This window comes from Lepisosteus platostomus, chromosome 2, assembly GCF_059453375.1.
Source record: "Lepisosteus platostomus isolate fLepPlt1 chromosome 2, fLepPlt1.hap1, whole genome shotgun sequence".
NCBI lineage: Eukaryota > Metazoa > Chordata > Actinopteri > Semionotiformes > Lepisosteidae > Lepisosteus > Lepisosteus platostomus.
In genome coordinates this window covers 74282784-74296160 of record NC_142612.1, presented here as the reverse complement: position 1 = coordinate 74296160, position 13377 = coordinate 74282784, and the positions used below count along the sequence as shown (strand labels likewise).

Genomic DNA, 13377 nt, shown 5'->3' with positions numbered 1-13377 from the left:
ATCTCTTTGATTGATTCTTAATTGAATTTCTGCAGCCTGGTCATGACACTCAATTGTTGCATTCACACAAGCGATGGCCACGAAAATGTGGCGTGCATTCCTCAGGATCCTTGCAACTGTCATATCCTGAGTCGCATTGTGGTGCGCCTCAAGATTAATATCTCTTGGTTCAGTTCAGAAATCTCGTTGTACATCATGGATACAGCCTTTGTTTTTAATGTGTGAAATTAAACAAGGATTAATTGAATGGGATGTATGCTCCATGTCAGTCTGGCTTTCTGACTTACGGAGGGTAGTAATTCCATCATACTTAACAGAAACAAAACATGCACTTTATATATCCAGATACCTTCCTTACATCAGATGTTGTGCTGAGTATTTATTTTCTCTAAAAACCTTTGTACTGTACATAAAGCATTATTATGAACATTTACCTTATGATCTGTGTTGATGTTGTACAGTATCACAAAATCTCACAAGTCTGAAGGCATGCAAACCTATACACTGCATATTAGGAACAGGAAGATGTTTAGGCGTTCAAAGCAAATTAACAAAGCCACTTCCTTATGCAAAAAACGAAAAGAAATTACATCAATAAAAAAAGGCTAAAATCTTATGGAGTCTGAAACATTGAGACAATATTAAAAATCCCCCTTTTAATCTTTATTTGAAGTCCCAGAACCAGGCTGTGTTAGGTTTCTGATCAAATTGACAGGCTATTCTGTGGCTCCTGAACTTATACTGTACATGAGCCTTCCTAACATACACTGTGTATAATGTTTTCATTGGGGAGTGAACAATGGCACTTCAGCATCTGACATCTGTGTGGACAAGGCAAACATTTCTCATTGGACTGATAATTCATCCTATCTACAGTATATCAATTTCGTCAATCATAAAAACACTTAGTCTTCTTTAACTAATGAAAAGCACGTGAATATCATAACTGTAGCGCTCTTACATGAATCATAGTTACAACACAAATCTGTATCTGAAATTCTTGTGTTTAATCTCACTGACAGTAAGTGGTCAACATCTAGCTTGAGTGAAAACAATTCATCTGCCTCTATATTCCATTTACTACTTTCAGATAATACTGTATGTGGGTGTCATTTCAGTCTATATTGATTGATAATAACAGTTATTTTACATGGATATACAGTAGGCAGCCTAGTGCTTTACAGTGCTACTGAAACTTTGTTAACGCTTTAACCATGCTTTGACTAAACTTCCTACATTTTATTTCACTCTGTTTTTTGTCACTCTTAAAAGCTGAACAGGTTTATCTGCTTTTTTTGCCATTCCACAGTCATTTAATATTAAGATTCTTAGTTTCACCTTGGCATCTAGTTCTGCCTAGGTCCAAGTCTGGCAGTCTGGCCCCTGTCTTCCCACTGAATTTTGCATAGTCATCATATGATAGCTCTTTAGCACCCTGATAAAAAACTCTGATACATCCCTGTTGTTTGTACCGTCCTCAAAGCTGGAAACTGTGGGCAATCCTCCTCTTCCTATGCTCCTGGTCTGTGGAATACTGTTGTCAATGAAATTAAGAACTCCTGTATTTATTATAGTGTAAATTAGGTCAGTTTCTTTTATTTATATTTTACATTGTTGTATATATTTTTTGTTATTGGGTAGAGCTTTGAGATAATTGATAACCAAAGTGCCCTGTATTCTGTCGAGGGTATATTTTCAAGAGATATAAATAGGATGGATTACTACCGATTGGTGACTTTCTACCCATCGTGTATTCAAGAATCAATGAAGAGATGCAGAAAAATGGAAAACTGAGAACATTTTTGGTTTGTTCTGTTTGTCTAGTTCATTTCCTTGTGTTTCCTCTCTGTGAATAGGAAGTTAAATTAAAGTATATTACAGTTTCCCCCTTGATGGTTTGGTAAGTACCCATGCTTACATGTTCTCAAAATAATGAGACAACAAGGAATTTCCAAAATGACTGACCAAGACAGTTCTTGTAAGTTAGAGGTTTGACATGCAATTCTCAGCAGTGCTGTAGTTATGAATAATGTACCTTGACGCATCAGTGGCCTTTTTCCCTTCGTTTGTGAAGTACTTTCATTTTGGGGGCTTGTGGTTAATATAAACTTAAGCTACTGCACGTGTTTCTGAAGGTCATGCTTCTTTTGTGTTCCACCAGGCCTCAGGAACACTTGCTAGCATTGAGAACACAAAGAATTAAGAGCTGTTAGAGGTTAAAACAGCAGCATTGTAATTCTGTTTCTAATTTTGATTTATGGCTCAGGTTATACCTCAAGAGTCAGGGTGTGTTTTAACGCCAAAAAGCGTTCAGCTAAAAATGTTAGAGATCAGTATATATTACTTTCCTTTAGACTTTAAAATAAGCTCTGGACATTGTAGATACCATCATGTCATCATTGACAGGACTGGACAGTTTTGATAGGCAGAATCAAGGAATTGTCACACTGTCAGAGTGGCACACGTGGTCATCTGAAGGCACATTGAAAGCATGATCTCATGTAAGGGTGCACTGGTTATGGAGGAAATATTGAACAGTTCTCTGGCCTGGCTGAGCCCTCTGCCCTCTGTTTAACCAAATGATAGTAGACTTTTGAATGGTGTGGAAGGGTTGAGAGATTGCATTCCTTACACTGAACTTATGAGCAAGAGTGACATTTTTCATTGTTTGTATTAAAGGAAGCATAGCACATCCAGTACAGATGTATGGAGTGGACTCAGTGTTTCCAAGCTGACTTGAGTAATTGAAGTAGTTCAAGTAGGGAGCTGCGTCAGCATGCGTAGGCTGCACAGGAACAAGATGGGTTTATTCCACGTTTCGACTGTGGAGCCTTCTTTGGGTGTGGAGGCTAGAAGAAGGCTTCACAGCCAAAACGCTGTGTTTCTTTTCTTCTCTTTTCAGCATGGAATAAACCTTTACTTGTTCCTTTGGTCATTGAATGCCAAGGTGATCAAACTCTGAACTCAAGTGCTCAACTGAGAATGTCTGATAAGTCTTTGATTTCACACGCCCAGCACATTTAGTGCTACGAGTACCAGGAGAGTGGGACACCCTGATTTGTGCCTCAGATACCATCCATTCATTTTTCTAGCAGCTTCTTCCAGTTCAAGGTCACGAATGAACACCAGTCTATCACAGGACTAACAGACACAAACACAGATACACTCACACCAGGGCCCATTTTCCCAGAAGCTGTGTTGGAACTGTGGTTTTGGGACTGGGGGAGGAAACTGAAGATCCCAGAGGGTACCCACGCAAACACAGAGAGAACCAATTTTTTTACTAGTAAAATTAATACTTTCAAAATGTAATCAGTTTAAATGGAAAAAAACGCTCAAACTCCACACAGATAGAACTCCGGATCTGAAATTGAACCCAGGGCCCCAGCTCTGTGTGCTGTCTGCTTCAGCTGCCCTAGAGAAATATTTCATGTCAATTTCAGGGCACAGAATTTGAACAAAGATTTCGGGTTAGTAGACAAGCTGGTGCTCTGACAGATTCCCTGGCTTTCCCTGGTGTCTTCAGCTGTGGCTCCTGAGCATCTGAGTGGCACATCACACCTCTGCAGAGACACAAAGCCTCTTCCGCTGAACTCAACAGCCTGATTTGTACTGTAGGTGCCAGACTGCAAATGTTTTAAAGGGACGCCACAGAAGTACTGACTCTTTTTCTTGTTTTCCCCTCAGCAAGAGAAGCCTAAACTGGTTGACCCTCTGGATTACGAGACTGTGATCTCTGAGCTGGAACCTGAACAGAAGGAAGAGCCACTGAAGGACTTGCTAGTGTTTCCCGAAGATGATTTTTCAGTCAGTATTTCAATCCGAGATTCAATTTTCAATTTGTCTATGCTTTTGGGGACACAGTGCTGCAGTATCTTCTTGTGTGGGCACATACTGTATATGCAATATACATTATACATATACATTTGTGCTGCAGGTCATTGTGTTATTAGTTTACGTACAGTACACAAAATAAACTGCTGTTTTGTAAATGATCTCATTCTAGCTGGTGTTATGAAGAGGAAGTACATTCATAGTTTCGTAGCAACTTAAAAAGGAAGATTAACCTAGTTACTGAGGAAGCACATGAAAACAAATATTAGTTACCTTAATGGTGAATGCATTTAATACCTAAAGTTCGGAGGTATTATGAAGTCTAAATATACTACTTAGATCATTTTAGGTCATAGCTATACATTGCCAGGCCCTTCCTGTCTTCTTCTCACGGGACTTTGTCTTGTATATATTGGAATCCAGCCACTTTTGTATTGTAGCAACACTCTTCACAAGACCAGTAGAATAAGCAGCTCTTTTTTGGAGTCTTAAACCCCAGCAGTGAATTAGTATGACTCTGTGTTTATTATTGTGTGTTCTGCAGAAATGTAAGGGTCTCGCAAAGAGTTTTGTCCCAGCAGTTTGCTACAATGAAACAGTGGCTCACTTCCAACATATACAAGACAAAATCCCAGGAGAGGAGGGCCGGAAGAGCCTGGCACTGTACAGCTATTATACAGTCTAAAATGATCTAAGTTATGTGTGTATGGGGCCACAGTGCTTAATCTTCGAGATCTGTAACTGGAAGCTGATGGGTTCAAATCCCAGGTGAGGCACTGAAAGTTGCTTTGGATAGAATCCTCAGCCAAATAAATGGGTAATAATTAATTGCTCTTTTCTTTGTTTGCAATGCTGTTTTCTTTGTCCGTGGATCTGAAATTTCAGCGCGTTTGTGTGTTTTGTGTTGAGGTCTTTGAATCTCAGAGCTGGAGTGAGCTTTTCCATCTCCATCTGCATCTGTGTTCAGACTATGATCGTACACTTTTGTTCAAATTGGTTTAGAAGCAGCCCAGGTATTATACAGTACTGTATATACAGTATATAAGTGGATGTGGTGGTTTTGTTTTCTGTTGTACAGTAGCTCTGAACTTTGTTTAGTTCAGTGACATCATGGGGATTTTCATTGTGGTACATTAAATAATCCCCAAGGAAAAGGTGGATTCATAAATGAAAGAGCATAGTTTATGATTAGCCTTTTCTCTGTGCATGCAGGTATTTCAAGCACCTTTGTGCTGTACTGTGTAGTGGACGTGTTTAGCAGTAGATGGAAGTAGAAATTTCCGTGGAGGGGTGTGGCAATAACTTACATTTTAAGATGATTTCAATTTAAATGGACTTTCTTTTAATGCCCCAGAATGATTAAGCCCTGATGTTTTGCACGTCAACATTTTTGCCATTTAATCATGTTTTTATGTGCATGTTGCATACACAGCATATATAATAGCATCCTTCATCCTCATATTTGGATGACTGATTTTCTCAGCTTTTGCAAAAACTGGCAAATCTTAATCCTCAGATTTACCATGTGAACTCTTTGTTCCTGTGGTGATTCTTGTCCCTTTTCTTTCCAGGTGTCCACAATCTCATGGGAAAGGCGGACTTTGCACTCGACTGTGCCTGAGGGAGCTGAAGTACAGGCCGAGAGTCTGCTGGTCAGAGAGGTAGGGCCCTGCTCTGACTTGCTGCTTCACAGTTTCATTTGAAGATGCACGGTTGCTTATTTTAGAACAGGAGCTCTCTGTGATTTCAGCTGCTTTCTGAGGCGCTCAGGCAAGCAGCGTACCTGAGTATATAGGAAGGAAAATGGTGACCTGAAATGTCTGCTTAGTGTCTGGGTCACCTCCAAGGCCTGTTTTGAAGACGAGGCTTCAGTGACTTCTCTGGTGCGATACTGTAGGTGATAATGAGGTGTGAATTAATTATAAGTTGCATTGGTCAATTCGTTTGAACTGTAAGACACCGGTTTATCGTTTCAGCATTCATGTGCTATTTCTGATGTGTGAACTCAAATGAAGAGCTCATTTCACACTGTGCAGCGTACCTTTGCAGTGTATTTTGTTGCAGATTTGTTCAAAGAAATTAAGAGCTAAATCTGCAAATATATATTTCTTACCTGCATTGGCACTGTTAGCCCTATGACGCATGATGATTAAGCATAAGACAGTTGTGTTATCATTGCAGTTGCAGTACTTCAGCTCCTTGTACCTGAAGCTAGTTTTCCCTTGTCCGTGTTATAAATAAATATACAAGAATGTAATAATGATCGATAGAAATCTAGAAAAAAAAATCAGACAGTGCTGCTCCATCTCTTATGTCAGTGAGTATGAGAACAACGAGTGAAGCAGTTGTTTGTAGAACTTGTTTATATTAAAGGCCTTGCCTACTTGCATTTACAATGGCTCTGATTTTACCTTTCCATAATTGTTTAATTCAAATTATACAGAACATTGAGATAAATATTATGAGTCAAATTTACTGTCATGCATATTGCAGACAAAGTGACAATTGTTTAGACAGTGTCAACAAAACATCAGAAATCAGCTGGCGTGTCCCAGATCTATACACGTCTAAATATTTTTTTGGGCTGAAGAGTTACACCAAATATTTCCTCAGAAGATCCTACAAAATGTGTAGAAGAAAAAATGAACTTATTTTCCAGATTCTACAGTCTGTACCGAATACAAATTGCAAGTTTCACAGCTAGCGAAAGGTTCCAGTATTACAAAACAATAGGAAATGCAGCACTTCCTACAGTAAATACTAATTGTGGACACCGTGGGAGCAATGTTAAAGTGCAATACATGCAAACTACATGTGTTGTAAAATAAGGATAAACAGCGACATTAGAAATGTAGCTATAAAAAAAACGTTAACCTGACTTTCTGCACCAACTAGATGATCAGCACTGTGCACATCACAGTACATTGAACTGTGTAGGAATGAAGAACGCAGGATGAGAATGGCCAGGGATCTGGAAGAGTGAGGAGAGAAAACATGTAAATAAGATGTAGGAATTTTGCTTGGAGCAATAATTGAATAATTTACTTCTCTTCCAGAAAATTGCAAACTTTTGTAGAACTGAGCAATAATGATCTGTAAAGGGCCACCTACCTCACAAAAACATGTATAGATGTTGCCCCCATCATTTGATTGTCTAAACCCTTTAATGAAATTAGTCCTATATGTGGTAATGAGACCCTCCTCCTGTTTGTGATGCATGCCTCAATATACCCTTTCTGTACCTGAGACACAGCAATGTCCTGGCGAGACCACCAGCACTGACTCTATCCACTGCAGAGGACCATATGGTGTTTTGGGAAGCTAACTTGTTGGCCAAGGCATCTCCAGAGAGATCTCTTTCATGCTGAGCTACAGTAACTGATCCACGAGGATGCGCGGCGACCAAAATCAAACTCGCAGCAAACGAAATCTTCGGATCTTGTTTTCTGTGTCTCGATGGTTGTGTTATGCTTCCTCTGTCTTTTTAGCTAGTTCACTTTCATCTCCGTACTCTCCTGCTGGTCTGTTCTCCCACTGGGAAAGGAGATGTTAAACAGCCTGATGCTCACGATGAACATTTTTATTGTATTTATGGCTCCTAAATTGTGTTCATTGGATACTTTGCATATCTTATACAGAATGCAGTGCAAAATAATTACCTTCCCACAAGGAAATTTGGATTTTGCAGCAGAATTTGTTTCACCTTGCCTGTCCTGTTATTAGCCACCCCATATCTGTACAGTCTGTCTACTATGTTCATATGTCTTTCTGAACTGAGGATCAAGGATCATACCTTTGCCAAATACTGAACACACCATCCTACGCTCTTGAGAAGGGAGCTGCATGATTATGCAGAGGCTGCAAAGCAGGTAAAGATTCATTCCATGCTGAAACATACATAAAGAAACACAGTGTATCTCTGTGGAGCCTACTTATGGATCTCACACTTGAAGAAGGCTCCACAGCCGAAATGTGTTTTCTTTTCTTTACCGTTCAGCATGGAATGAGCCTGAACCTGTACCTGTACTGTTATTGATTCATAAACACTGTCCTAGACATCTTCAGATTCCTCTGGAGTATAGTGGCTTCTCAAATCTTATGAAACCTCCCATTTCTGATACGTTAATGCTTAGAGTGGTGTTTCTATCCAACTTTGATAAAAACTGTTTGCCTTGCAGCTTCTCTGTGATTTTCCAAGAATTTGCTGAGTGTATTGACTTATCTAGAATCGCTGACAAATTGAAGAGCATACTGAGATACTGCCATAGTTAATGCTATTTGACATTGTTAGCTGAGAACAATTCACATCACTAAAGATTATTTCAAATTATGAGATAAAGTAAGCAATTAATGTTTTTTACCTCTTACATTGTCTGTAATAACTCTTATGTTAAAAATATAGTTCAGTGTCAAATAGCTCAGAAATGAACTTTATAATTAGACATTGCCTTGAATAATTTCCTTGAAATAACAAGAAAATGTCATTCCAGGTTCAGCCTGTCACCATTGGCCACGGTGAAACAATACCATTAGTACTGCGCTCATGTAAAGTACATCCTTGGTAAAAGAGCATCATTGCCCCCCCAAGTTTAGTATCAATTGGAATCAAGTGCTTCGTAATGTACTTTTCTAAGACAGAGAATTACAATAGATCTTATTGGTGTGGCTACTACTGAAAGTTGAAACTGAGTTTTATACGTGATTCTTTCTGTTTTAGCATGAACCTGTGGCAGGTTATTATTAGCACTGGTTTGTTCTGATTTTGCTTGTATTGTTAAAAAATACTACAGCCTGCTCACGTGTATGAGGTAGTCAGAACTTTCCTATAGGATGTGTGCGTGTGTGTGGGGGGGGAGTTACCGCATTGGTGGTGGTAGTGGGATTGTTGGAGTGATGCTTGAGCAAAGAACGCTGAGTCCATATATGATCTCTTAGCCTGTAATTGGTTGGTGGGAATTAGGGTTTGCCCTCCTCCCAAACTTTGGTTATAAATTCTGTTTTGATCTTTACTTTAAGGAAAAGCCGGGGCATTGTACAGTAGTATAGTATAAAAAACATAGTTTCGAACAACTATCGTTATGTTTTCTGAACACCAACATATTCATTTGCTATTTTATACAGATTGTGGTGAAAAACACTTTACATGACATCAAACAAAAGCAGACCTGGTTTAGCTCCAGTGGTAATATGGATATTTATCATGATGAACCATTGAAACAACAAACTACCAAACAAAACCTCACTGTTGTAATTCCTTCCCACACGTCAGGGCTCTGAGTTTCCCCTTCCTGTTTAGAAAAAGCAGAATCTGACATTTTGTGTGTGAATGCAAACAACCTAGTAAACATGCAGAGCCTGTGATGAATTTAGCTGCTTGCATACGTCAGTAGCTGCTAGCGTCTTGTTTTTCTGCAGTGTTTAGCTGAAGTAGCTCCATTTTCATCCCCTAATTAATTGATTTGGTGTTGTTAGCATTGGGATGAATAAAGCAGTAGTCTTGTGATGAGTCTCAGCATGATGAGAAAATGCAGAAAATAAAGAGTTGTGTTTGTGGAATAGGCTTCAGACGAATTAACATACAGTACTTTGGCTTTCCAATTGGCAGTCTAAAGCACTTAGAAATTGTGAAATTATTTTGGCCTCTTTGCTGATGTGCTTTTGTGGAAAAATCATTACTGTTAAATTGGAGGACATCATTGAGCACTTCTCTCCCACTGAATAACCCACTTCAGATCTGTATTGTAACGTTGACAGAGGGCCTTTTTATATTAGACTACGATGAAGCAAATTGCACACTGTGAAACTAACAGGTATGTCACCACATTTCTGTGACCTAAAGGGGACACCCATAACTGCACGGATTGGTTGATGTTTCTTTATTCACATAAAAAGAAATAAAAAAGCACATTATGCTCCCAGACTGCAGTGAAATGAGAATGTGAGGAATGTACCCATTGGGGAAGTGGTTAGTACAGCTGCAGGCATTTGTTTTTTTTTTCAGTGCCTTAACCTCACTAAGTTCTTTTCTCACACTGAGACTATGGTAGTTTTCCAGCTAAATGAAGAATGACAGGCTTGTTTATTCTGGTAATTACTAATGTGCAGTCTTGCTTGCATGGCTCCTACATTTTCCCTTGGATGACAGACTGACAATCTGAGTATTTGGCGAAGAAGTAACAAAGTTGTTTTTTCTAATTAACATTTTTAAAAATCGATGTTGTTTTTAGGGTTCTCTGTGTGTTGTTAAAATTGAACTATTAACAGAACACTGCAAGAAAGATTCAGAGCAGCTTTTTAATACATTGAGCGTCACACTCAAAATACAGAAAACCTCATAAATGGATGGCATCCTTTAAGGCTTAAGGATCATGTAATCATGAAATTATCAGACTAAATCATTGACATTGCACTGTATCTAATAGGTCTGCTAAATTCTTATGTAGAATCTCAGACTAAGTGTTAATCTCTGTTTTACATTAATCTCATTTTTAATGAAAGCTACAGTTTAGAAGTCCAGATTATGCTTCTAATAAGCCTCATTATGAGATACACACGCTCGTTTAGGTTTTAGTTTGAGTTTATTTACAGTAGGTCAAATGACTTCAGACAATTGTTTCTCACAATTGATGGTGGTACTGTATATATAAATATGTTTCCCCAATGCAAAACTTCTGGGTTTTGGATATTATTTTAGGAGGACTGGTGTATTTTTATTTTTGCTCAGCAATGCTGCAGTGAGTTTAAAACCTCTGTAATTATAGAGCACCATAAAAATGTAATACTCTGCATGATGACAAGTTTTATAAATAAATATAATAGATTTTCAGAAATATAATAGAAAAAGGTCAGTAATGTTGGTTATGTATATGTCTTTCTAAATTTCAAAAGGGGTGTGCAATATTCATGCGTATTTACGTGCTTGAATCATTTTATATTCATGCTGGTCTGACTGGCAGATGAGAACGCTTTTTGTGTTTTTCCAAGTTGTGTTTGTATTTTTACTCTAATATGAAAGTGTAACAAAGTATTATTTATGATGGTAATGTAGCTATTTTGGTGGTAAGTTTTACTATGAAAATGGCTTGTAACAGTTTATTTGTAAACATGAGCAAGTACTGTACCTATTGCTTAAAGTACGTGTGGAATTCACTCCATAGAAAGGTATAATCTTTACCAGAAGCCTTTCAGTTCTAATCAATAAAAGCAGGAACGGCATTTATATTTGATAGAACTTCAAAATCTAGAAATGTCTCCTGTATAAATCATTTAAGAAGTTTACAATGGCTTGGAGATCTGGACTTCTGGCTTAGTTTATTAAGTACATTACTTCTTCTAGGTTTTTATTTTCTGAAACTGTGCAATACAGGGTACAACTTGTACGGTACATAAACCATGTTTGAAGTTTGATAGATATGGACAGAAACAGTGTCTCACATGAGAAGAACTTGTTGTTCAACAAAACCTTTCTTTTCTTTTCTTGGTTCTCTTCAGGCCTGCAAGTACTTCAACTCCCAGTGGAACGTTGTAGATTATAAATATGAAGAGTATGCTGGTGATTATCGGCAATTACCCAGGTAGGCGGCCCCCGTTTTTGTTCTGCTTATTTTGAATCTGTGCTTTGTTTTTAAAGGCTTTTCTTAAATTAGTGAAGGAGATGTTATTTCCCTTCACCAGTGGCCTCTGTTTACAGTATCTGACTCAGTGGGCATGGAATGAAGATCAGAATAGCCTGATCGTTTTCCCAGCCTTCACATCCCTGTTGTTCCATGCTGAGATTTCCCCTCCGAGCTGCATGGCTCTGGATGACAACGGATTGAGCAAGGGCAGCTGACAGCAAGGAGACATCACCCTCGCCATCCACTATCTCATCACTCCCCTCTGGCTCCATGCAGAGAGGTCCCTGTTGAATCTATTGGCACAACGGCTTTGTCAGGAAGTGTTTATTGGACCCTCTTTGGATGCCAATCAGAAGACGACGTGGTTTTAGATTCTTAATTCTTAGAGTAGAATTCACTTTAAATGCTATGCCATGGGTGGAACTGTGATGCAGCACTCCTGCCTTTCAGTGCTGGTGCTCTGGGTTCTATTCCCGAGGTCTATCTGCATCGGCTTTGCATTTCTGCCCGTGTTCACAGGGGTTTTGGCCAGGTGCTCCAGTTACCTCACACATACTGGTAGGTTAATTGACTTCTGGGAAAGCTGGCCCTGGAGTGAGTGAGTGTGTGTCTGTGTGTGTGCCCTGTGATGGACTGGCGTCCCATCCAGTGTGTATCCCACCTGGCGCCTGTTGCTTGCCAGGATAGACTTAAGCTTCCCCATGACCCTGTATTGGATAAAGCAATTTGAAACTGGATGGGTGACTTGCCACTTTATAACTTATGCATCCTAAAAATAAAAAAAACAATATTGTTATTAAAACGTTATTATCTGAACTCGAAGTAGACATTTTCAAATACAGTGGTCATCTTACCCAAAAGCATTCCTATCCCACCTTATATAACTTTAAAAGGAGTGAGTTGCCGTTCATGATCCGCCCTGGAGTCACTTCCTCTTGATGTCGGTCAACTCTCATGGCATCCAAATGACCAGCAGGCAGAATGCGGAGTGTCTCCAGATGAAGAATGTCTATAAATAACACAAGAATATTATCTCATTCGGCACCGCCAGCCCTTAAATACATCATTATGTCAGCAACATCTTCAGACCACATCTGAATGAGCTTAGTAAACAGCACCCTTTGTGTCTTACGAATCCTATACAGTACTCCCTTTCTGAAAATGTGGCTGGATGGGAAAGAATAAAGTACCACCATCTGAAAAGTCCATTCTTGACAGGCTGGAAAATCAGGCACTGTGACAAGTGTTTGGCTTCGGTGACTCCTTGCACACAAGATTTGGTTTGAAGAAATGAAGAGGTTTCTCCAATGAGAGTAGACATCAGATACATGGACAATATAGACTCTATAGAGAGGCTGTAGAAAATAGTTTAAAAACACCTCCTGTGTTTGTAATGGCTACTAATATTTTCTTTATATGTTACTCTTTGTAACATTTGAATCTGTTATAAGCTTTGTGGAAAGGAAATGGCTTTAGTCTATATTTTAAAGGGTGTGATATTAATAAAGTCCCCTAATATTAACTGCATGGTAAAATCTGTTTACTGTGGAGTGCTTTATCTTGTGCTTTATCTAGTATTATCAATGTGTGCTTTTTCCATAATTAGCTTACGTAGTTGTGAAATGGTTTATAAAATGTTAATAGGAATGTAGATTATTATCCAGATGCATTATTCATTTCCTTAAACAATTATGTAATGTCCGCTGCTTGAGATGAGGTGAAGTAGTGATCCGTGGGTCATAAGATGAACCCAAGAGCAGGAACAGGCCAGCAGTAGGCGGGAGTAATGAACAGGCAAGGCAAAGTCTAGAGACGCGATTGAAAGAAACAAAGTTCGTAGCCAAGTAGAGAAAGTAGCCAAGAGCCAAAGGAATTTAAAGAATACGAATTCAAGTAAACAATCTGAGTTTGTAGCCAGGAAATGAAC

General features: G+C 38.9%; 1 protein-coding gene across 6 annotated transcripts in view; it reads left to right on the top strand.

Moving 5' to 3' along the window:
• Window positions 1-13377, top strand: part of dock10 (dedicator of cytokinesis 10) — a 104314-nt gene that overhangs the window by 44354 nt on the left and 46583 nt on the right. For all 6 annotated transcript variants that reach the window (XM_088618051.1, XM_088618067.1, XM_088618077.1 and 3 more), the window contains exons 2-4: window positions 3688-3807; window positions 5406-5495; window positions 11326-11408. In XM_088618051.1, the coding sequence (XP_088474177.1) occupies window positions 3688-3807; window positions 5406-5495; window positions 11326-11408 (293 nt within the window). The remainder of the gene's footprint in view (window positions 1-3687; window positions 3808-5405; window positions 5496-11325; window positions 11409-13377) is intronic.